Raw genomic sequence first — 25663 nt, 5'->3', positions numbered from 1 at the left:
TATCACAAGTTGTTACCCTTGACCAGAGTGAGGACTAAGAAAACTACTCCTGACCTTATGTAGGATAACTGTCATAAATTTACTTGTGTGATCATTGATTTGAGCGGAGCAATAAAATATTGATTCAGGCCCTATCTTGAACAATCAAGATGCCATCAATGTGATAACTGAAGACCTTTTAGGAAACTCTGGCTGTTCAGATTTTCTTTTAAACTTCTGCATGCTTTTCAGACAAAATGCAAGAAAAAATAAACAACTGGGTTTTACTGTAAAGCTTGAAACCTCTGCAGCAAGTAAAGAAATAATGTAATTTCCTTGACCACATGAGAATCAATTAAATGTCATTTGTTTTTTAAAAGGTGTAATGAACTCACATGTAATTTTTGAAGGGCATAATGTGGAAGGACCTCAGCGAGCTCTCAAAACCACCTGAAATAGCTTAGAATTTTATGCCAAGTCAGCAAATATCTTTTGATCAAGAGTGAGAATGTCAGAGGTATTGGTAAAGCTTGACCTGCATGGCTTCAGAAGCATTTGGGGAACATTTAATGCCCACCTTTTATTTCAGTAAGCTTTTTCTTGTATTTTCCAAGAGTATGGTTATGTCCTCTCCTCCTCATATTTTTTTTACTGTTTTAATCTCCCAGATAAGTTCCAATTTCAGTTTTTTGCCTGTCTTCAGATGAGAACCAATAATAACGTGAAGTATCTCACTTACTGCACTGTAGTAATGATGAAACTCTGATGAAGCTTATAAACAAGGTTAACACTATAGATTTGGAGTAAGAGCAAGTTAGGAACTTGAAACGTCAACACGGAATATATACATACAATATTAAAATTGAGAGCTGTTTTATATATTTGCCTAATCCTATGTTATCTTCTGCATTGTTTGAACATTGATTCTGTGCAGACATCTAGCTACCAACATAGGTCAGTTTCATTTGTACTTGAAATTGCTTTGATTATAAGGACTTTGATAAGTAACGAATCTATGCCCTGTAGTTTCAAACTAATTCAGCTTGACAATTATTTATAAATGGTTTCACTAGTAATTTGATTTGAATTGATTTTTATTGGGATATGGTGTTTTACATCACTCTGAGTACTGTTTTGTTCAACGAACCTGCAAAAATAAGAATTTGCCCTATCCATCACAAATTGGTGACATCTAAAACTGGAAATTGGGTGGAAATAAGAAACTTTGAATATGTTGCCTCAGGGTTGCAGGAGTAGAAATCTGGGCATGCTTATTATTGTCTTTCTGAAAAGCAGCTATTTGTAGAGTAGGGGCTTTAGCAATAAACCTTACTTTGTAATATTGCACAAAGTGTGGAGTTACTTGTCTTATTCTAAGTTTGTATTGTCACTCAGTAATTCCTGTGAGATTGAACAAGTTCACCTTTTTGTGTAGCATTTAATAAACTTAATTCCACAGTGACGTAAGATATAATGGGTGGAACGTTGAGGTCACATTCCTTAATTTAATTATTTCCTTTCTTTTTTTTTCCTCCTTTTCTTGATTTGACTTAAATGTCTGTCTATCTTTCAATCAGCTTTGAAAGGCATGCACCTTAACTGTCACATGCTGCCTTTTCTCTAAATGGATACTGATTGATTTGCTGTCTATTTCAAGTATTTTGTTTTTATTTCAAATTTTAATCAGATTGCTGTCATTGGTTGATGGATGAATATTGGCAAGGGCACCAGAAGTCCTTGTTTTTTTTTGTGTAGTGCAGTGGGAACTTTTATTGCACCCAATTAGACAGAGAGGGCCTCAGTTTATTTTCTAGCATGAAATACGCTACCTCTAACAATGCACGAGTTACTGAAAAATCTCAGTATAAATTATGGTCAAATCCTAGTTTGAAACTTGAGTACGGAACCTTCTGACATAATATAGTAAATACTGATCATAGCTTGTTATATATTTAAGGCAATATTGTTATGATCTTAAATAGAGACCAGTAACATTTTTTAAATCCAGAAACCCAGTTATTTACTAAAAGAATGAAGCCACAACATTCACTGTTTAAAACAAAAGATTTTTACTACACAAAAACCAAAGAACATTGATACTACTAACTACACTTCATCTTAAGTAGTAAGTTATGTTAAAGATATTAAAAGTACAATGAACACAGTTACTTATACTCCAAACCTATTCTTTAATACCTATTTGTCTCGCATCCCAAAAAACTCAAATCAAATATTTATCGGAAATTGGAAGATTAACCACTTGGCCTGAGCAGAGCATTGTTTCAAAGATTCACAGAAGAGTTGAGATTTCTTGGGCCTTCCACTTACTTCCGGTAAGGCTGTCCCTTCAAATATCCTGCAGTTACCCCATGTTTGTAGACTCCTAATTCAACGCAGGTGCTGCCAGCGTCTTAAGGAGCTACCTAGGGTCAGAGCTTTCTTAGCTCTAATATTCTTTAACTCTGGAGCCTTGCATCTAGGCACTGTCTCTCTTTCCTCTATCTCAGAAGTCCAACTCGCTATTAGTAGAGACCTTCAGTTATCAAGGACGTTAATCCTTTTAGCTGGTTCACAGAATTTCAACTGAATTCTGCTTGAAAGAAATGTTCTCTACTGTCGGCTTGTTTTTACCTAAACTACTTGGAAAAAAAGAACCATAACCAGGAATCTAATTCCTCCCTGTAATTAACTTCTTGTTGACCCTTTTTTCTGTTGTTTATTTCCAAGGTAGCCTGGTCACATGATCAGTTCCTGGAAGCAAGTCGCTTTTTACAAGAGATCACCTTCCAGTGAAACCTAGTCCTTAAAGAGACCATTACTCAACATAAAATATAGCTTTTTCCACAAAAGCACATGGGTTATCACAGTATGCATTCTATAAAATTAATTAGTTGTGATTTTTTGGCTCATTAAAATCTATCACTGTTAAAGTGAATTTGATCAAAGTAGAAAACGTAATTTTTGTTTGGTGACTTGTAGTGGAATAAACTAAACACTGGGCTTTCACGTCAAGAATCTGGGTCCATACGCGTGCAAAAGTAAGTGCCGAAAGTTTCCACAGGCTGCTACATGAAATAACCCAGCTTGAATCTGGCATTAAATTGACAAGCTCACTGAATGATTGATGTGGGAATTGAAAACAAATGTCATTTATGAGGCCAATTCATTGAGACAGAGAAAAGGGAGCTTCTCTATATCTGAATGCTATATCTGACTGGGAGTCAATGAGGCAGATGCAGGGTGCCTAAAGTGGAAACTTGTTCTAGTTCCCACTGTTAATATCCTTTCCCTTGCAGAGTTGAAATGTCACACAGATTTTTTCAGGGTTACGTTTTATTTGATTGCCATCACAGAACCGGGTTTTAGCAGCATTTGAGATGAGATATGTATTTATCCATTGTTATGGAGAAACTGTATTTTGTGAAAAAAAGTCATTATCTCTTAAAAACATAAATATATTATAAAATCTCTGAATAACAGTGGTCTGTTTTTCCCATATCAAACTTTGGTTTTTATTATGTTTTGAATTGCCATAGTGTTGTCCCAGAATATATTATGAAAACATTTGTTTCAACATCTATTGACCTGTAGGTGCAAAATTTCTAATTATTGCATTTGGGTTTCCCCAGAAAAGATATGTCAATATTCTCTATATCACTAAATGAATCATAATGAACTTTCATATATTTTATTTTCAAATAATAGGAACATCACCATTGCAGTCTGACTGAATGCATTGCTGTTGTATTCATGGGTAGAATTTTATGGCTCTGTTGTGACGGGAGCAGGCCATAAAATGCGGTGAGTTGTTCAAAAGCCCATTAACTTCATTGGGACCATAAAATCCCGCCGGTGTAAAATTCCGCCCATGTTTTCTTTTTGCTGTTACTATTTTACTTTTTGTGTTTAATTATAGTACAGTAAGGGTAACCCATAACCAAGGCTTTGTTAGTTTATTTGCCTATATAAATAAATACTGATTTGCCTTTTCTTTATTCTTTCATGGGATGTGAGTGTTGCTGGCAAGGCCAGCATTTGTTGCTCATCCATAATTGTCCTTGACAAGGTGGTGGTGAGCTGCCCTCTTGAACCGATAAAGTCCATCTGCCGATGGTACATCTACAGTGCTGTTAGGAAGGGAGTTCCAGGATATTGACCCAGCAACAGTGAAGGAACGGTGATATAGCTCCAATTCAGGATGGTGTGTAACTTGGAGGGGAGCTTGAAGGTGCTGGTGTTCCCAGGAGTGTTCTGCCCTTGTCCTTTTAGGTGTTAGAGATCGCCTTTAATCATACTGTCAGTTAATTCAAAAAATGTCAATTAAATTAATGTGAAATTAGACTGGTTGTGATAATTTTCAATCTGAGAATTAATCAAAGTTGTACTGTAATAACTGCATCTTTAAGTACCTGTGTAATTTATTTGATTAATTGGCAGGAACATCAAAATATTTTTGTTTTATTGATCATAACTAACGTATGCTCAGGCCCACAATAGTATGTGCCATACTAGTATTTCCTTTAAGTATAGCAACTCGGGGGGTGGGGGGGGGAAAAGTTTGATACAAGTCTTTCTGGTAATGAATGGCACCAAAATATACATTTATAGATTTTTCTTATTGAGGTAATGGGTGCACACAACAGGCTAATATAATAAAAATGTTATCTCATTTTGCATTTGTTGATTGTTTCCTTTGAATAGAAAAAATTAATTTTTATATAATTTGTGTAAAAGAGTTAATCATGATACATAGCTTTTCCCTGTTGCTGTAATGCATTGATCCAATGAGAGCAGAGTATAATGATCTCAGGTTGAAGTAAGCAGCAGGAATTTGAGCATGCTGTGCTCGTGAAGATTGTTTGCATTTCCAGTCCTGAGGAAGTGTTTTAAACCTGAAGTATCAATGGTCTGACTTCTGTTTCACCACAGATGCAGCCTGACCTCTTGGGTGTCATTTTCTTTTTTGTTTGTGTTTTTTAGATTTTCAGCCTCTGCATTATTTGATTTTTTGCAGATTGTTTAAATTGTTTTCAGTGTGGCTGGAACTATCCTGACTTACAGGTGTCCCGTGCTTTTACCCAGTAATTACAATAACAGCTTGCAATTTTATAGCATCTTTAACATCCCAAGATGCTTCACCATGAGATTAATTTGGCACAGAGCCTCATGAGATATTAGGATAGCTGACTAAAAGCTTGGTCAAATAGGTAAATTTTAATGAGCATTTAAAGGATAACAAAGTGCTTGAAAGGAGGAGTTTAGGGAGGGAATTCCAGAGCTTAGGACCTAGGCAGCTGAGGTCAAGGCCTGCCAAGGGAAAGGCAGAGAAAATTAAGGATGTACAAAAGGCCAGAATTTGAAGAATGCAAATTTCTGAGGCTTTGTAGGGCTGGCAAATCGTTCAGGGATGGGGCGAGGCCATGTGGTGGGGTTTGGGGGGGTTGTGGTGGTAGGGGGATTTGAACAGAAGGATGATAATTTTAAATTTATGGGGTGTTGCTGGACTGTGAGCCAATATAGTTTAGTCAGTACATGGGTGATGGGTGGACAGAACTTGGTGAGAGTCCAGATGATGGCTGTAGAACTTTGGGTTAGCTGAGATTTATTGAAGGTGAAAGATGAGAGGCTGGCTAGGAGATCATTGACATAGTTGAGTCTGGAGCTAACAAGAGAGTCGATGAGTGATTCATCAGCAGATGGGCTGAAGTAAGGGCAAAGACGGGCAATATTACAGAGGTGAAAGCAGATAGTCATGATGATGGTCATGCTTGCACCTGATTGGTTTAAATATGCTTTTCAAAAAACTCTTAAATCACAGCTGAACCTCTACAAAACCTACCAATCAACAAATGACAAACAGTAATAAAAACTACTAAGTAGAAGTCAGGAAACGGTAATGTTCCTAAGTCTTTGGTCTATTCTCCAATTTCTCCGTGTCCTGAATTGATTCTGGTAACAGGATTTGTCGTAATCCTGTACATTGTTGTTTTTTCATGTTGTCTCATAGCATACAAAGTGAGCAATTGTTAACTAATGAACATTGTTAAATGTTTATTGTACAAACTATAGGCAACAAAATGGGCATATAGAATAAGGGAATCATTTCATTTTTGCCACCTTGGGCTGAAAGAAATGAAGTTGTCACTTGAGGTCGGGGGATGTAAAATACAAAGGAATATCTTAAATTTATAGAGCCCCATCCACAACCTCAGCATCCAAAAATGCTTCACCACCTCTGAATTATGGGCCAGAAATTCTGAGGAGTGGTAACCACAGTCGGGTTACCACTCTGTTTCTTTTTAATTATCTTAGTCTAGAGCTGCACATTTCTCACCCAATTTTCTAACTTGAGCCAGGTAAGAAATGTGCAGCGTACAGGCTCCTGGAATCTTCAGTGAGGCATAGCAGCATCAGGGGAAGTGAAGCAAAGCCACACCCACTTTTTACAGCACTGGCTGCCGTAAAGCAGATAAGTTTAACGGTTCCGGCTGCTTTGAGAAGCCGAGGAAGAGGCAAGTATGCAAGGTAAGTGAGTGAGGGGGTTGGGATATGAGGGGGGTGCGTTTGGATGAGTTGGGTGTTTGGGTAATCAGTCGGGAGGTTAGGAGGGTATTCAGGGGTGTGGGGGATTTAGTCAGCGGGGGTGGGTGGGGTAGTTGGGGAGAGGGGATGGTTGGAAGGTAGTTGGGGGTGTGGAGAGGGTGGGGGTGATAATTGGAAAGTAGTTGGGGGGTGGTGCGGAGCGTAGTCAGGCAGGGTTGTGTGGGGTGTGGGGAATAGTCAGGTGTGGGGGAATAGTCAGGTGTATGGGGGGCGTTTGTCGGTGGGGGTGTGGGGTGGTAGTCGCGTGGGGAAAGGGTGCGAGGTATAGTGGGGGGGGTTGCGGAGAGGTGGGGGGAGGTAGTTGGGGGGTCCAGTGCGGTGGAGGTGGGAGGGGGTTTGGTTGGACGGGTGTCAGTACCATTGTTACCTAGGAATTAGAAGTGGTTTTAATCCTTCTAACTTTTCCTGGGTAACTATTCTGCTAAGAAAGTCAGAAATATCCAAAGTCTCTGATACAGTGTAGGGTAATTGCCCATCGGAAGTTTGAACTTCCCAGGCAATTCCAGTGCAGTTCTTGTGCGGGGACTACCGGGGCAGAGCCCAGTGTATCTTTTGGCTTTTGGGCTACCTCCCAAGTATGACCCCCCCCCCCCAACCCTCCCTCCCACACACACCCCACCTCGAAGAACAGAAGTTCTGGGCCTAATTGTTGTTTGTAGTGTTGCAAAATAGTGAAATGCTGCAGCCACTTTTTTGCAAGTTAAGACCCCACAGCAGCAATGAGTTAAATAGCCAGTTAACCTTTTTATTGGTGACATTGGTTAAGGAATGTTGTTTGGACATCAGGGGAACTTAATGCTCTTTGCTGAATTGAGCCATGGAATCTGAGAGGGAAAATGATACCACAGTTTAACAACAGTGCTGCACATTTTCAGTACTGCATTGAAGTGTCTCCTAGAATATGTGCTAGAACCCATAGCCTTTTGACTCAGTGGCAAGAGTTCTACCACTGATGCCGAGTCTGACCCTAAAAGGTTGTGTTTCTAAATAGATGCTGTTGAATTTCTGTTCAGTTATTTTCTTGTTTCATAAGATGTGGAGTCAAAGTTCATTTGAAGAGTAAGAAATATTCTGGCCAATATGCTTCTCTGCAGTAACACCGCCAAAACAAATTAACATCCAATTGCTATGGGTGAAATTTTGCTTTGTGCGAGGTTTTGTTTCATTTGTTTCATATAGATTGGCTAGTAGGTTTATTTATATAACAAGTCCCTGCACAAAGTACTTCCCTGCACACAAAAGTATTTTGACATATTCCTGAGAAACATGATGAACAGATTATAGAAATGCAAGTTTTTTTAATTTACAATGATGTATGACTAGCCATCACAGATATTATCTAAAATTATACTAAAAGTTTCAGAAAAGTAAAATCTCACTGTAGTTATGCAGTTATAACATAAAGAAGTCACAGCTTAAGGATAAATTTCCAAGTTTGTGCTACCCACAAAGAGCCTCATCGATCTGCTGATCATATCATGAAATCGTGTGCATGTTTTAATTTTCCATCCATGAAGTGAATGGATAGAAAATTGTGGGTGCAAGGTCCACAATTTGTGATCTGTTAGCTAGAGAATAAACCCCACTGGTAGCGCAATCTTAGAAAAATCAGCCCTCGTGCGCTATTTTAAACAACTTTCTGGGTCTTTATTTTTAATGGCTTAAATTCTATTAAATGGGCAAAATTATGGTTTCAAAGCTAATGTAATGAATTGGGGTGCATAAGGAGGCTGCTGACAGGACTGGGGAAAGTAGTCTGCTGGTGAGCTGCAGGCTGACCTAGAGGAAGCTTGCTGATGCCAGGAGGCACCAAAATGAGATGGCTCTGTGGTCAGTCAAGTTGTAAAAAGACTGGAGGCAATCGAAGGGGTCAAGCAGTGATTGGCAGCAGCATGCGAATTTAATCTGGAGCCAGCTATTGTATTCCTGAGCCACATTAAGACACGTTTTTTAAAAAAAAAGTTAACTTACCTTTTCAATGACACATTCAGTCACAAACAAATTTTGCAAAGAGGGCTTCAAATAGGTATCAAGCCTCCAGTTTTCAGGTGCAAAAGGCTTAATGCCTGTTTGTGTGCTCTGACCTCCTGTGCAGCACCTATGCCAATATGATGGATGGTGCTCTTGTGTTTTATAGGACCCTTAGGTGTCCATTTTATATATGGAAAATAGGTGCAGTGCAATCAAGTTTCTAGGTGTTGATAGCCTGACAAAGTTGCCATGTATAGTTATTTATAACCGACCATGCTAAAGATGCATCATTCCAGGAACTACTGCTTTTCTGCTGTACGCTCCCAAAACTTAACGAATCCTACGTGTAAAAACATGACAGTTTATAGAACTGCTTTCTGGAATAAGAATCATTGTTCTGCAAGTGATTTTTCTGATGATGTTGGCTGCTTCCAAAGACTGCCAAAATCCCCAAAGGAGGAAATGAGCAATAAAGATAGAATATATATGGGAATAGGCAAGGTGCCCGATTCAGCTCATGCATTTTTCTTGTTATTTTGGCTAAAGAAATAATTTATAAAATTGTATTTCCTATGAAAATTGAGAATTTATTTTGAACAAATCACATACAAAGCACAGTGTGCGTGAGGAGCTGTGGATCGTAAATAGGACAGAAGTGCAGGTGGCCCAATGGTTAATAGAGGGGATACCAGCTGTAGCACAGCAACAGACTCTTTCAAACCAGTGGGAAAACTGAGCAAAGGCCATGTATGTGAAAGGGAAGGATTGAGGGTTCCATGCAGCTTGCGGCATCCTCATCATCCTTGGCTTCCTTGGCCCCTCTGAAAAAGGGACCATCTGTGGTACAGGTCCTAGTGACGATGGCTGCCCTTAAAGGTGCAGGCAGTGCAGTCACGGGGCCCCAGTGGGTCCCTGCACAACGATGCCAACCACCAGTCCTCAGAGCTGCTGAACCAGAGTTGTGAGCATGTTGCCTCCACTTCCTCCAGGGCAACAAAGGGAGCACTTCTTAGGAGTGCTCTGTTGTGTTGATCACTGAATGGGTCAGTGTGGTATGTTATCTTTGTAGTTTGTAAATAATTTGTCTCACTCAATTTAATTAAAGTAACTTTGTTTCAATGTTTAACATTCTCTTTATAAATCAATGTCAAATACTATCTATAATGTGCACATATATCAAAAGGTTCTCACCTACTGCAGCCAGTAATCCACCTTCATGTGACGGTAGAATTGTGAGGTATGTTGGCATGGTTGACCTTGTGAAGGGCCACATTTGGTAGAATGTTACGCCAACCCATGCCCCCACCTAGCACCCTTCTCCCTTAAACCGTCCATGCCAACTCATCCAGTATCCACCATAGGAAGTCCTCAGAAGCTGTTCCAAGATTAAATAAAATGAAGTTCTAAGTGCCTATTGCAGATTTTATTTTAAGTAAAAAAAACACACTCATTGGTAAAAATTTAATATATTTAAATTCCTTCAAAAAGTTAATACCTTCTAAAACAAACATTTCATTCAAATACCTAATCCCTATTTGCATTTGTATTCATAGCCCCACATCAAAGACTTGGAGCTGTCAATCAAACAGTGAATTTACAAACCCCCATCGTGATAATGATAGGTTGTAGAATTGGGGGATCGGGGCAGGGGGAGGCGAGGCAGTGGCATAGTGGTAATATCACCAGACTCCAGAAGCCCAGGCTAATGCTCTGAGGACACAGGTTCAATTCAAATCAATTCAATTAATAAATATGGAATTTAATGCTATTCTTGGTAATAGTAACCATTGTCGATTGTTGTAAAAATCCATCTGACTCACTAATGTCCTGTAGGGAAGGAAATCTACCATCCTTGCCTAGTCTGGCCTACATGTGACTCCAGATCCACAGCAATGTGGTTGACTCTTAACTGCACTCTGAAATGGCCTAACAAGCCACTCCATTGTATTGAACCACTACAAAGTCTACAAAAAAATGAATGAAACCAGATGAATCGCCCAACATTGACATAGGCACTGGAAACGGCAACATCAGCCCTGAAAAGTCCTCTTTCTAACATCTGGGGGCTTGTACCAAAATTGGGAGAGCTGCCCCGCAGACTAGTCAAACAACAGCCAGACATAGTCATGCTCACCAAATCATACCTTACAGACAATGACCACCATCACCATCCCAACCCCCACCAGAGATGGTGGCGCAGTGTTATATAGTCGGGAGGGAGTTGTCCTGGGTGTTCTTAACATAGACTCTGGACTCCATGGTATCAGGTCAAATGTGAGCAAGGAAACCACCCCCCACTCAGCTGATGAATCCGTGCTCCTGCATGTTGAGCATCACTTGGAGGAAGCACTGAGGATGGCAAGGGCACAGAATGTATCTGGGTGGGGACTTCAATATCCATCACCGAGTGGCTTGGTGGCACCACAACTGACTGAGCTGGCCGAGTCCGAAAAGACATAGCTGCTAGACTGGGTCTGCAGCAGGTGGTGAGGGAAACAGCAAGAGGGAAAAAACTACTTGATTTCTTCCTTACCAATCTACCTGTCACAGATGCATCTGCCCATGACAGTATTGGTAGGAGTGGCCACCGCACAGTTCTTGTGGAGACGAAGTCCCATCTTCACATTGAGGATACCATCCATCATGTTGTGTGGCACTACCACTGTGCTAAATGGTCACAAATTTAGCAATTCAAAATTGGGCAACCATGAGGTGCTGTCGGCCATCAGTGCCAGCAGAATTGTACTCGACTATAATCTGTAATCTCATGGTCTGGCATATGCCCCACTCTACCATTACCATCAAACCAAGGGATCAACCCGGGTTCAACGAAGAGTGCAGGAGGGCATACCTAAAAATGAGATGTGAATCTGGTGAAGCTACAACAGAGTACTATTTGCATGCCAAACAACAAAAGCAGCAAGCGATAGAGCTAAGCTCTGCAGTCCTGCCACATTCAGCCGCTAATGGTGGTGGACAATTAAATAACTTCATTTTCAATGATGGAAGAGCCTAGCACATCAGTGCAAAAGATAAGGTTGAAGCATTTGCAACAATCTTCGGCCAGAAGTGCTCAGTGGATGATCCATCTCATCCTCCTCCAGAGGTCCCCAGCTTCACAGATGCCAGTCTTCTGCCACTCCGATTCGCTCCATGTGCTATCAAGAAACAACTGAAGGTGCTGGACATTGCAAAGGCTATGGGCCCTGACAATATTCCAGCAATAGTACTGAAGACTTGTGCTCCAGAACTTGCTGCGCCCCTAGCCAAGTGGTTCCAGTACAGCTACAACACTGGCATCAGTGCAACAATCTGGAAAATTGCTCAGGTATGCCCTGGCCACAAAAAGCAGGAAAAACTCAACCTGCCCCATCAGCCTACTCTCAATCACGTACAAACATGTGAACATATAAAGTAGGACCAGAGGTAGGCCATTCTGCTCCAAAGTGATGGAAGGGGTCATAGACAGTGCTATCAAGTGGCATTTACTCAGCAACAACCTGCTCACTGATGCTCAGTTTGGGTTCCGCCAGGGCCACTCAGCTCCTGACCTCATAACCGACTTGGTCCAAACATGGACAAAAGAGCTGAACTACAGAGGTGAGACGAGAGTGACTGCCCTTGACGTCAAGGCAGCATTTGACCAAGTGTGGCATCAAGGAACCCTGGCAAAACTGGAGTCAATGGGAATTGAGGGGAAAACTCTCCACTGGGTGGATTCATACCTAGCACAAAGAGAGATGATTGTGATTTAGAGGTCAATCATCTCAGTCCGAGGACATCACTGCAGGAGTTCCTCAGGATAGCGTTCTAGGCCCAACCATCTCCGGCTGCTTCATCAATGACCTTCCTTCCATCATAAGGTCAAAAGTGGGGATTTCTCTGATGATTGCACAATGTTCAGCACCATTCAGAACTGAAGCAGTCTGTGCCCATAGGCAGCAAGATCTGGACAACATTTGGGCTTGGGCTGATAAGTGGCAAGTAACATTTGTGCCATACAAGTGCCAGGCAATGACCATTTCCAACAAGAGAGAATGTAACCATCTACCCTTGACTTTCAATGAAATTGCCATCATGGAATACCCCACTATCAACATCCTGGGGGGTTACCATTGACCAGAAGCTGAATTGGACTAGCCATTTAAATACTGTGGCTACAAGAGCAGGTCAGAGGCTGGGAATCCTGTGGAGAGTAACTCACCTCCTGAGTTCCCCAAAGCCTGTCCACCATCTACAAGGCACAAGTCAGAAGTGTGATGAAATACTCTCCACTTCCCTGGATGAGTGCAGCTCCAACAGCACTCAAGAAGCTCGACACCATCTGAGACAAAGCAGCCGGCTTAATTGGCACCTCATTCACCACCTTCACTCCACTCCCTCCACTGCTGACGCACAGTAGCAGCAGTGTGTACCATCTACAAGATGCACTGCAGAAACTCGCCAAGGCTCCTTTGACAACACCTCCCAAACTCTCTGCCACCTAGAAGGATAAGGGCAGCAGATGCATGGGAACACCACCACCTGGAGGTTCCTGCCAAGCCACACACCATCCTAACTTGGAACTATATCGCCCTTCCTTCGCTATCACTGGGTCAAAATCCTAGGACTCCCTCCCTAACAGTACTGTAGGTGTACCGACACCACATGGACTGCAATGGTTCAAAAAGGTGGCTCACCACCTTCTCAAACGCAATTAGGGATGGACAATAAATGCTGGTGTAGCTAGCGATGCCCACATCTCATGAAAGAATTTTTAAAAGTCATGTAGCACTAATCGTGTAATAACAGCTGGCAGGCTTGTGCCTGCAGGCAGCTAGTGAAATTGCAAGCACTGATTTATTTTTGTAACAGCAGAATGATTTTTTTTCCCAAAAATTTAAAGAGCTTGGGGATTTAAATGCCTTGACAGTTCCACTGAGTCAATTTTTAAGCACATTTATGCTGACTTTTAGAAACCTCAAAGGGACATTTGACTCTCCCAAAGGGGTACCTAGACCTCTCTAAAACGGTACACTAATAACTTCAGCAGCTTTAGATCCTTTGCTGAAATATCAAAAGCCCACGAGTTGTGTTTTGGATATCCCACTAACAAAAATTGGATCTTTTTGAAGGAACCTGCACTTGGGGCCAAGGAACAGTATAGCTTCCCCAGCACAGACATGAAAATCCAAGATGTTTCTCCTCGTACAGGTTTTTTATTTGCCTTTTGCCCCACACCACTCTTTCCTCCACCTCTCTGTTTGCTATTACCCCTTCCTTTTTCCTCCCTCTATCTGCCTTTTACTTTGTCTCCCCCGCCCACTCCACCCCAGCACCCTGCCCTCCAAACCTTCTTAACCTGGATATAACATTGAGAGAAGTGCAGAATAGCCATTCAATTTTTCTTTCCACTGATTTCAATGGAAAGGAAACATTACGGAGTGTATAACAGGCAGCTGATCCACTTTCGGCCTTCGCAAAATTAAACTTCCGCTGCCCAGTTTTAAATCGATATACATCCACACAGGAAGTAAACTAGCAATGTTTAAATTTCCAAAATGTTTGTCAGTGAAAATAGATTTGTTACCGCCCTTCTGCTATCTGGCTATATGTTGTGGATGTGAAATGGACGTAATACATTAAACATTAGTGAATTTTTTATGCATGCCTGATGTTCTAGCATATCTGTTTTAATCTTACAGGTAGGACGGTGGGAACACAGAACAAGATCTCTCACTAAGTTGTTTGGTTCTCCTTTCACCGCGTGTTACTCTGTAGCAGTTGTAATTTTACTGCTGAACTTCTACAGGAGTTACAGGTGAGACAATAGCCAATAGTTTCTTCGAAAATGTGAGTAGCGTGATTATTTTCTTAATGTGCTAGTACAGATGAAGTTGAGGGTAACGAGTTGAGATGAAAGGAAAGAATTTTACAAAGACGTAGAGGTTCCATTTGCCTGTATAAAGGTGTTTAGCATCAAATATACATGTTATAGGTAATTCCATAATAAGATATTCGTGTTTTATCACTTGTAAAGGACTCATTAGGCTTTTTTTTTTGTAAAAGTCATTTGTTGCTAAGTGGGCATGGATTGTAATGTAATGTAATTTCTATTGTTAGGTAGATAGATAATTGGTTAATTGAGAAATCATCATGGCGGCAGGTGTTGAATTGTAATAACAATACAAATAAAACAAGTAATCAAAATTCATGGTAAAAGACAATCGTTAAAATAAAAATAAAGTATAAAATATAACAGGATTGCACAATTATGAGCATTCCAGTATACAAGTAATTACAATGCATTACAAAATGTAGGTCTCCTTAATTTAGAGAATAAAAATGAAAAGTCTACTACACTCTGTATTTTGTATTAAAGTCCATAGATCATGGGAAGAATTTTCCCCGCGTCGGGCAGGGGGAAGTGCAGGAGCGGGCGCGTGCAGTGCGCCTCTAATCGGCGCCCCCAATCGGGGACGCGCCGCCATTTTACGTGGGCGGGCCAATTAAGGCCAGCTCAGCGTGACGTCCGCCAGGTACTGGGGGAGGGGTGGGGGGGTATCCCCTAAGCACGAAAGAGCGCACTCATCTCCGAAGCTAAGCGCTGCCTCAGGGAGATCGACACCAAATTCAAAAATGTTCAATGCACAAAAATAAAATTTCTCTGACATGCCCCCTCATGTGACACTGTCACATGAGTTGGGACATGTCCATCACTTTTATTCAAACTTCTATTAAATTTTTAAAAACCTTCATGAAACCTCATCCCACCCGTGGGCAAAGGAAGACCTGATAAGCTAATGAGTGCCAGCTGAGGGAGTATAAATGGGAACAGTGTTCTAGACACTGCGGCTGGAATTTGCCGGCCTCTTTGGCATCAGGCATCATGGCAGGTCGGGGGTGGGGGATTGGAGGGGGTGGGAGAGGGGGGCGGTGGCATCAATATGACGTGAAGGCCAAAAATCAGTTTCACGCCAGCGTGAAAGTACAGCAGATTCATCCAATGGTGTCCGCCATGGCAGAACGTCAATCTCACTGGAGGGGGGCGTGAACCCACTTTGCACCCCTCTAATGGGATGCAAAGTAAGGCCTGACCGGAATTGACCTTCACACCAGATTTTCCGTTATGCCGGCAGGAAAACATGCCGGCCCAGAACACGTCTGGACAAGTGCGACGTGCAGAAGTCAGGACTTACAGTTAGGCCCTTGCTCAGATCACGGACATCTGAGGATCAGAGGATGCTGGAGCCCGACAGTTACCGGACCCTCTCGCGTTGCCATTGCAGGAACTCACCCATAGCTACCACATTGGGGTGCAGGTCTGCACACATCTCAGCGTTTTGCTGGACCAGGGTCTCCATGGAGTTCGCCATCCCCGCCATGGAGACCTCCATGCGTGTACATGTGGGCACCACTTCATCAGAGAGCAGGTGGATGCACTCCTCCAACTCGCGTGCCACTCTGCTAAGGGCTTCCTCCGCCTTCTGTTGACCCTCCACGATGAGTTGGAAGGCTGATTCCAGAGGTTTGGCATCTGACTCTATCCTCACAGATGTCTCTTCCCCAGCAGTCCTCACATTGAGAGCTCGACTGAACCTGCCTCCTGCTGTGGACACATGTCCATGCAGTGACCACCAGATTGTGAACCTGAGCCTGCTCTAGATCTAGGTCCCAACGAGATGTGTGTCTCTATGCTGGTGCAGGGTGTGGGTAAGCGCTGTGACAGGTCTTCTGGGCTGCTTATTTCCAGCTCTTCAGTGGAGGAGGTGTCCTCTTGGCTGGAGGTGATGATGTGGATGGAGCTGAGGGATTGGCTGGCTGAGGGCGTCAGTCCCTTGGCAGAACTCACTGTAAACCAGAGTAGAGATAATTAGTGCATGGCAGCAGAGTCAAAGTTGCGTTGAGAGAGGGATGATAGGGTTCAGGATCCTCACGTTGGTGTTTGCTGCCATCCTCACCGTCGCTGCAGGCAGGGTCCGTGTCCTAACCAGTCAGCGCGATGGCACACTCCTCAAAGCGAGTGAGGAGTCTAATGTGGGCCGCTCACCCCAGGCCTGCGACCTCTTCCTACTGTTGTGAACCAGCTTCTCCTGCGTGAAAACAGATGGAGAGGGTGTGAGCATGCCGCATGACACTGCGTGGAATGTTTGTGAGATTAGCGGAGCCATGGACAGGATGAGGGTATGAGCTCCAGAGGATTTGAACCTGATGGAGATGTGAGGGTGTGTGTGAGAGTTAGTGGTGTTGTCCCTTGAGATGAGATCCCTGTGGATGTGTGATGGGTTTGTGAGCGTGTGAGTTGAGAGTGATGAGATGGTTGACTTGGTTTACCCGGCAGAACGGATGAGAGCACTCATTCTCTTTCTGCATTGGATGGTTGACCTCCTCTGTGCTCCAGTGGCACTGACCGCTGCTGCTAATGCCGCCCAGGCTGGATTGGTGGCTGTGGTGGACTTCCTGCGGCCAGAGCTGGGGTAGGGACATCGCGGCAGCCTTCCACTGCATTCAGCAGGTGCCTCAGAGAGGCGTCATTAAATTTGGGGGCTTCCGCCCATCTTTCAAGGCCATCTGTCACCTGGAGCAGTCCTGGTCTGTAGACATGAAGTAGGCTGCGCTCTGGTACGCTTTAAATATGGCGCCCGAAGCAAACAAGCGCTGAGGTCACGGCATGGTGGGCAAATCCAAGCCCGCCTGGCAGCGATCCTGCGTGTTTCCCATGAATGCATTATTAATGAGGCAGGACACACCAGGAATGGGATGATACGGTGTGAAAAGCTGCCATTGTGGCCGGTGGGTAAAACATTCTTTTTCCCGCCCGCTACTGCAGTTTGTGCAAATCTGGGACGATTCTGCCCTGCGTTTCCTGTGTGACTGTCAGTTGAAAATCTGAAACTGGTCCACTGAGATTTCTTTGCTCAACAACAAGCTTCTGACACTCCATATGGTCGTGTAGGTTCCTGACCATCCCACCACACCCCCCCTGGCCCGGCCCCGGATCCACCACCTTCAGCCCTCGCATTGAACCGCACCATGTTCCAGAGGTGTTAGTGTCCAGTTCTGCCCTTGGGGAACATAATTTTCAAATCGTAAATTGTGCTGCGTCCATTTCTGCTCTGACTGCACACTGTGCACGGAACCCCCCACCCCATCCCTCAGAATTGGAAATCCAGCCCATCATATTTGTAGTAGAAAATCATTACTTAAAAGTTTTCCTTGTTAATACAGAATTGAGAGATCAGCACATGCAGAAAGCAGCAAAACTTTGCAATATCTTCTTTTCACTGAAGAAAAGAACAGCAAAAAAGGACAATAAAAGTTTAACAGACCCACACATCCTGTCTTTAGACAGTGCATTCTAGTACATCACCTTCCCAATAACTAGTCATCATAACTCTTGTGGGGAAGCCAAAACCAACAGAGAAAAATCTGTGTCCAATATCACAAAAATTCTGGGGAAGAAAGGCAAATCCCAGTACGATGTCTCTGAGAATAAGAGATAAGACTACTGAGTAAGTACAGAGTTTGGTGTTAGTGGGAGTCAAGGTTAACACTATCTACATTTTTAAGCTCGTTTGTGAAAAACAGATGTGTGGAGTCCCTTTATGGGTCTTAAGTGTAACACATCTTCACAAAATATTTAGAAAACTGAGCCTACAAAGGAGAGCATTTTTATGCTCAGGGAGCAATTGACTTCGCGAAGCCTTAGTCAGAGAGAGAATAAGAGAGAGACATTTTCAGATTACACTGTCCTGAATGTGGTCAATCAAGAGGCTGTGATAGATAGTTCAGGGTGCAGGAATAGTGCAGAAAAAGAGAATTTGGTACCATCTGTAGGGGCAACAAGAGGCAGACAGAAAGCTTGGAACCCTTGACTTATAGAAACCTTTCAATAGATAAGAGTGTTCAGGATTTGTGAGTTGGACAATGATTATGACTCAGAGGAGAATGGTTCTGAGCAGCATTATCGTACCATGGAGCAGAGGACTATCCAAGTTGTAGAACACAGGTGGATCACAAGACTAGGAGGAAAATCCTTTAATCTGAAGATTAGAGACACTTATTGCTGCCTTGACTGGAATACTAAATGGTATAGAACCTTCTTGATGTCAGAGTGAAAGATTTCATGGCATGTGTGGTAAAACTAGCAAGAGAGGGCAAGACAGTAGTGAAAAGTTGTTGCTACAGATAGATGCAAAATTCTGTAGATGATAGAAATCTGACATGAAAACAGAAAATGGTGGCAATACTCAGCAGGTCAGGCAGCAACTGCGGAGAGAGAAATAGAGTTAACTGAGTTCTGACAAAAGGTCACCAACCTGAAATGTTCACTCTGTCCCTCCACACATGCTGCCTGATCTGAGTATTGCCACCATTTTCCACGTGCGGAGAGACAGTTAACATTTCAGGTTGGTGACCTTTTGTCAGAAATTGGTTAACTCTATTTCTCTCACCACAGTTGCTGCCTGACCTGATGAGTACAAGTCAAAGCAGATTTGAAGTCTCGCAGAGCACGTTTAAGGAGATAGGTTCTAGATTGAAAAACACAATCTCAGGAGAATTACTCTCCAGTTTGGTTCTTGAGTTACACTCTGGCTAGGTTATAGAATGAAAGTGGAAGCAGATTTACACATTGCTGCAGTGTTGATATGGACGAGAGAGCTTGATGTTCTTGGTGTATTGGGGAAACTTCTGGAACAGCAAAGGTTATACCAAAGGAGCGCTTTTCACTTGAACACAAATGGCACCATTGTTCTTGAACAAGTATGTAGGCTAAAAGGGGGTTTAAACTTTATCTCATTGAAACCTGCAAAATACTTAAAGGAATAGATGGGGTAGATGCAAGTGAGGTGTTTCATTTGGTTGAGGAGTCTAGAACCAGGAGAGACAATTTCAAAATAAGGGAGAAGCCACTTAGGATCAAGATGAGGAGAATTTTTTTATCCAGAGGGTTGTGAATCTTTGGCATTCTGTACCCCAGAGGGCTGTAGAAGCTCAGTCATTAAGTATGTTTAAAGCAGAAATTGACAGATTTCTAAATACCAATGACATAAAGGTATATGGAGATAGTGTGGGTATAAGATATTGAAGTGAATGATCAGCTATGATCGCACTGAATGGCAGAGCAGGTTCGATGGGCTGAATGGCCTACTCCTGCTACTAGGTTCATATATTCCTACTTGGACAGAGTGGGGAAAGTTGAGGCATGTGACGAGAGAAATGAAGCAGGCTTCATAGAGCTGTTGGAATAGTAGCAGAAACCATTACTGAAACTATTTTCTGAGGAGAAAAGGGAAGTAGTGAGAGTAAAAAAAACACTGTAGTGGTAAGGCAAGGAATATCAAACAGTTAAATGAGAAAATTATGTAAAACAATAAAGGCTAATGTTGAAGAAAATGGTGTTGAGAGTGAGTAATATGCATTGGCTATACAAAATAAAATCGGGTTGAAAGCGTTAATAATGACAAAGGAATGTGTTATAACAGCAATACTGAAATGACAGCATTAGTTTGGATGTAAGTGAGAACTAAATATTTCTAGAAATAACAGTTTCAGAAGAGGTGTAGATAGAAGAAGAAGAAATGGTAGAATTAATAAAGAATTCTATTAAAGTGCTTGAACTTGTGATATTTTTGAACTTACTATATTATTTTACAGGACATTTAATAATCTGACTATAGGATAAGCCTGTTTATTGATCTATATTTGGCCTTGTTTTAGTGTTAATCAATCTACCTTTCAAAAGATTGGAGAAATGGGCATGGTAGCATGTGCAGGATTATAGCATGCAGTTCATATCATAAGCTGATTCATAGTTATGACCCTCTGGATCACACTGCTGTATAGGTAAATGTTGGTTATTAAGGTAAGCTTCGAATCATAAGGGGCAATGGGAATGGCTTACTGGAGAATGTTGTGATGCTGAACTCGAGAAAATCTAGATTTGTTTCTTCTAACTGATCAGAATGGCAGAACAATTAGGAGATCATGACCATAATGTAGTTAGATTCAGCATTAAAATAAAAAAGAATGTTGAGTAGTTAAAGATAAGGGCGTTGGATTGGAATAAGGCAAATAAAATCAGTGAAGGAAGAAGGGATCTGGCTCAAATTAATGAGGCTCTGAAGATAATAGATCCGTAGTGCGAACCTTCAAATATGATATGCTGCAATGGATACATTCCTATAACAGAAAGAGTCACATCATCAAAGAATCAAGTTCCATGAATAAACAGATTAAAACTAATCAAATTGGAAAAGGGAGCATTTAATAAAACTAGAGATAATAATAGTAAAAGAATTCATGGTGAAGTTAAAAAGTGTGGTGCAAAATGAAAAGGGAGATTAGAAGAGCCGTAAATTAACAGATGGTAATTTTTTTAATAAGTATATTAAAACAACAGTTTATCCACTCAGGAATGGAGGGGAAATCTGGTTGTGGAATATGATAGTGGAGTGGAGATGTTAAATAAATATTTTGTGTTAGGTTTTACAAATGATAATGGAAGTGTGAATGTAAATATACTTTAAAAAAGGAATTTGTTATGAAAAAATAGCAACTTCTAAGTCATTTGGCCTTGACAAGCACCTGAGACTGTTATTGCAAGCCAGAGAGAAGATAGCTTTATGCACACACTCGCTCCATAAATAGTTCCACCCCTCTACTTCTGCCTTTTAAAGGCATCTTAAACCTACATATTTGAGGTTACCTCTTCTAACTATCCCAAAATGGTTCAGTGTCCATTCACTTTTCCTTAATTTTGCACTGCATGAAGAGGCTTGGAACATTTTTGTGTATTAAGTCCATTATGCAAATGAAAGTTGTTGTTCAGTTTTTCAACATGGCCCATCATCTGCCACCATTCAGGTACTGAATGTGGGGAAGTGGCTGATTATAGGTTCGGAGGTCAATTAGGGGCTAATTGTTATGAGATTCTTCAGGTTAGCAACTATTTAACTGCTTGACAACCTTATTACGATTTAAGCTCCCACCGGACACTTTTTTTCTTATTCCTAATACACAAATCCGTTTTCTTTTGCTAGCCCTTGTTGCCTGTGAACCAAAGCATGATCCTAAGCACAAAGTAATTTGTAGAACACAAGATGAACCCTTTCGCTAACGAAATATTGAAATCGCATAGCATTCCAGAAGCACTGCTAATCTCTCAAGTCAGCAAAAAATAAGACACAAACGGGGTACGATTTGGGTTGAAAATTCTCAATTTTAGGAAGAAATAGAAATAGCACACAGAATGGATTCATTAGCTGACCATGTACTGTTAAATAATCAATAATTTCTCAGTAATACTCATTGTTTTAAAACAGTGTCTGAACCATTAATTTTCATAATCGTGGTGCATACATGTGTAAAGAAAAGCTTTTGCTCGAGAAGGCAACAACTGACCCTTCCATTTCCCTCCAGCTGTACAATGATACAGCAAAAAAGGAACTGGTGAACAAGGACTCGACCTTTGCAAATCTTCAGGTTTTTTTGAACAGGGCGCCACAAAAGATAAAGGGATGATTTCAAAATAACTCAAACCTGTCAATCAAAAACTTCAAGGCTTCAAAGCAACAAGCTAAGGATAGATATGTGAGTAATATTGAGTAATTTTATCACCAAGGTGCACCAGCTAATGCTTACAGAGTGATCCAAATAGCTCCGTGCTAAACTGTTTTAATCTGTTTTAACTAAGAGCTGCCAACATAGACACAACGGGTACCTGCCTAGCTTTGATAAACAGAACTAACTTTTAATGGTATTGTGCAGAAGTTCCCAAGAAATGCACTAACTGGTAATCTTTACAATGCATCTTTTCTCCATGGTGGCACTGTTGCGCTCTCCTCAACTCTTTTGGGTTGATTCCAGGTGCTTTTCGCTTCAACATTCAGGTATCCGCTGTAAATTTACAAGATTTGTCAGTACTCATCAGTGTACCTATGTGCAGCATAATGTTTTTTCAAAAGTGCTCATGACCGCTGGGTCCCAATGCCATAGAGAAATAAATAGAGCAGCAAAAAATAACCCTCACCCCACATTCTGCTTCAAAAATCTGTTAACAGATTCTTTACTCAAAGTTCTACTATTCTTAAATATCCACATTTTTTGCAGTAAGGTCTTCATGAGTCCTTGGGTCTCCATGATATTTAGAAGGAATAAATAACAAAGTGAGCATTGACACCACTGTGTCAACCAATTAGTTAAAGCTGGGATTGGACATCAGGCAGGTTTTGCAGCAGTCTATTTTATGGCTGTCTAATTACTCAGCATATAGTCTATTTAACAGAGTGTTTACCAACCACAGCCATAGAAATCATGAGACTATAGCAAAGCTGCTTGAGTAAAGTAGGATTATTTCTCTGGGAAAATGCAATGAGTGGAAAATGGTTATCTATAAAAATGTGCCTAAAATCAATCCCAGACAATTAGTGATGGTGGCATGATGATAATGTTACAGGACCAATACTCCAGCCTAAGCTAGTCAGTGGGAATTAGGAGGGAAAAACTCTCCACTGGTTGGAGTCATACCTAGCATAAAAGAAGATGGCTGTGGTTGTTGGAGGTCAATCATCTCAGCCCCAGGAGTTGCTGTAGGAGTTCCTCAGGGTAGTATCCTAAGCTCAACCATTTTCAGTTGCTTCAACCCTCCATAATAAGGTCAGAGGTGGGGATATTAGCAGATGATTGCACAATATTCAGTAGCATTCACAACTCCTCAGTCTGTGTCCATATGCAACAAGACCTGGACAGCGTTCAGACTTGGGCTGATAAGTTACAACTAACATTTGTGCCAGACAATGGCTGTGTACAACAAGAGAGACTCGAAACATCCCTCCTTGGAGTTCAACAGCAATATCATCGCTGAATTCCCCCACCATCAACATCCTAGGGGTTACCATTGAACAGAAACTTAACTAGACAAGTCTCCTAAAAGCTGTGGCTACAAGAGCACATCAGAGACTGGGAATTCTGCAGTGAGTAACTCAGCTCCAGGCTCCCCAAAGCCTGTCCACCATTTACAAAGCACAAGTCAGGAATGTAATGGAATGCTTTCCACTTGCCTGGATGAATGCAGCTCCAACACTCAAGAAGCTGAACACCGTCCAGCTGGATTAGCACCCCATCCACTACCATAAACATTCACTTCCTCCACCACACAGTGGCAGCAGCGTGTACCATATACAAGATATACTGCAGCAACTCACCAAGCCGCCTGCAACCTTCCAAATCCATGACCTCAGGCAGCAGATGCATGGGAACATCACAACCTGCAAGTTCCCCCCTAGGTCACATGCCAACCTGTCTTGGAATTTTATCATAATTGCTTTAATGTCGCTGGGTCAAAAACCTGGAACACCCTCCCTGACAGCACTGTGGGTGCAGCTACACCAGATGGACCACAGTGGTTCAAGAAGGCAGCTCACCACCATCTTCTCAAGGACAATAGGAATGGGCAACAAATACTGGCCTTGCCAGTGACGTATTCCATGAAAAAATGGGCAAGAAAAAAAGCATTTCAGCTCTTGGTGTGATTGATGGGGCAATTTCCCAATCATCTCCATTCTGGCTGGGTTTTCTGGTGTCGCTATATGCAGCCAATAATTAAGTATCCCTCCTTTAAAAATTTGCTGCTGCCTCAAAATTACTTTATTGCCCTTTGGTCTGCATTTCTCTGGGGAAATTATTTTTCCTGCTTCTCATTTAAGTTGCTGCTTGATTTGTGTAATCTTTAAATTGAGAGAGAAATGAATGATCCACACTCTTGGATTCTCAATCTTTGCACAAAGAAGAATATTAAACTTATATTAAACCTCCTCCAAAGCAATCCAACAATTCATTACTCCCTGTCCCATTCCCAAAACAATCTGATCACAGGCACACCCTAGTTCTGTCTGCGGAAGATTGTACATCCTGCACCTGGCTCGTATCACAGGCACAAAGAGAAGAGCCAGTTTTGTTTTCCACGAAGTAGTTGACATTGTTGAAGAGGCTAGGATATTTCTCAGTTCTGCTCCTGGATCCACTGCACCTCATGTGAAGTAATGCTTGCAAAGTAGGAGCAGATCTGAGGAATTTCCCAGCCAGTGAATTCCAGTGATATGATTGGACCTCATATTAAAATCAAAAACAGCTGAAGTGAAAATTTTGGTTTCACCTATTTCTAGGCTAACATTAATTGTGCAAAACTACTGCTCCTTAGAAAAAGGGAGACATGCATAAAGTATGAATCAGTGAAGGAGGCTCACCAAAGAAAAGGTGGGAGCCTCTCGTGCAGTGTAATCTGTTACAGTGGTACATTGATATACTTCAACAGCCCAGAGACCTGAGATGTTTCCTTTTTCGCTGCCTGGGAGTATACTCATGAACATTTGAGGTAATGGCCCAGATCATGCCATAGGAATGATGGAGGTATTGTCATTATTCCTCCGATTCTAACAGCAAATTCTAGAGTCTGCACACACGTCATTAAACATGGAAATTGAAAGGTTGCTGTCAGTGATTCTGTTGCACTGTTGGAGTTCCTATAGACTGCAATTTAGAAATCACTGAACTGATGAGAAGTTGCCCTTTTATGCTCTTAGCCTCGCTGTAAAAACCCTTGGAAAAAAATTGCACTTTGTTGAATGAGGTAGAACTAGCTTTTAATAGTGTACTATGTTCATAATTATTGCTGATTACCTCTCTAGACTTGAAAAACTGATTTTATAATTGTGGATGGCTAAATTTCTCTATTGATAAATAAAAATTCACATTTGTAAAATAATTTTAAATAGTTTATGATATATCCGTTTCTACCTTAATCTTATATGTACGTTCCAATCTTTATTTTACTCTGTAAAATTATACTTAAAACATACTTTTAACTTACTAGTTTTCTGTCTGTTGTTATGATGTAGCAGATGATGTGTACCAGGTGGACCAAATTCACAAGAAAAACTTGGTCACGCTATCACAACGGTTTTGCAATTTGTATTACGAGATGTGTGCACTGAATTCAGAAGTAATTAGTCCACCAAAACCTTTAGAGATTTTAAAAATTAAACTAAAATATTTATTAACAAAATATAAAAGATTTCGAGCACATACATAAGACTACAATTGCTTACTACTATAAAAACTCCTTTAATTC

The 25663-nt window shown here is 41.5% G+C and overlaps 1 protein-coding gene across 1 annotated transcript in view; it reads left to right on the top strand.

The window, feature by feature from the left end:
• The window catches only part of pemt (phosphatidylethanolamine N-methyltransferase), a 143699-nt gene that overhangs the window by 44333 nt on the left and 73703 nt on the right, over positions 1 to 25663 (top strand). Inside the window, exon 3 of the mRNA XM_078558691.1 lies at positions 14238 to 14353. Within this exon, the coding sequence (XP_078414817.1) occupies positions 14238 to 14353 (116 nt within the window). The remainder of the gene's footprint in view (positions 1 to 14237; positions 14354 to 25663) is intronic.

The sequence above is a fragment of the Cetorhinus maximus genome, chromosome 15 (genome assembly GCF_964194155.1).
Source record: "Cetorhinus maximus chromosome 15, sCetMax3.hap1.1, whole genome shotgun sequence".
NCBI lineage: Eukaryota > Metazoa > Chordata > Chondrichthyes > Lamniformes > Cetorhinidae > Cetorhinus > Cetorhinus maximus.
Note: the sequence above shows the minus strand (reverse complement) of the source record. Positions and strands in the feature narration are given on the sequence as shown.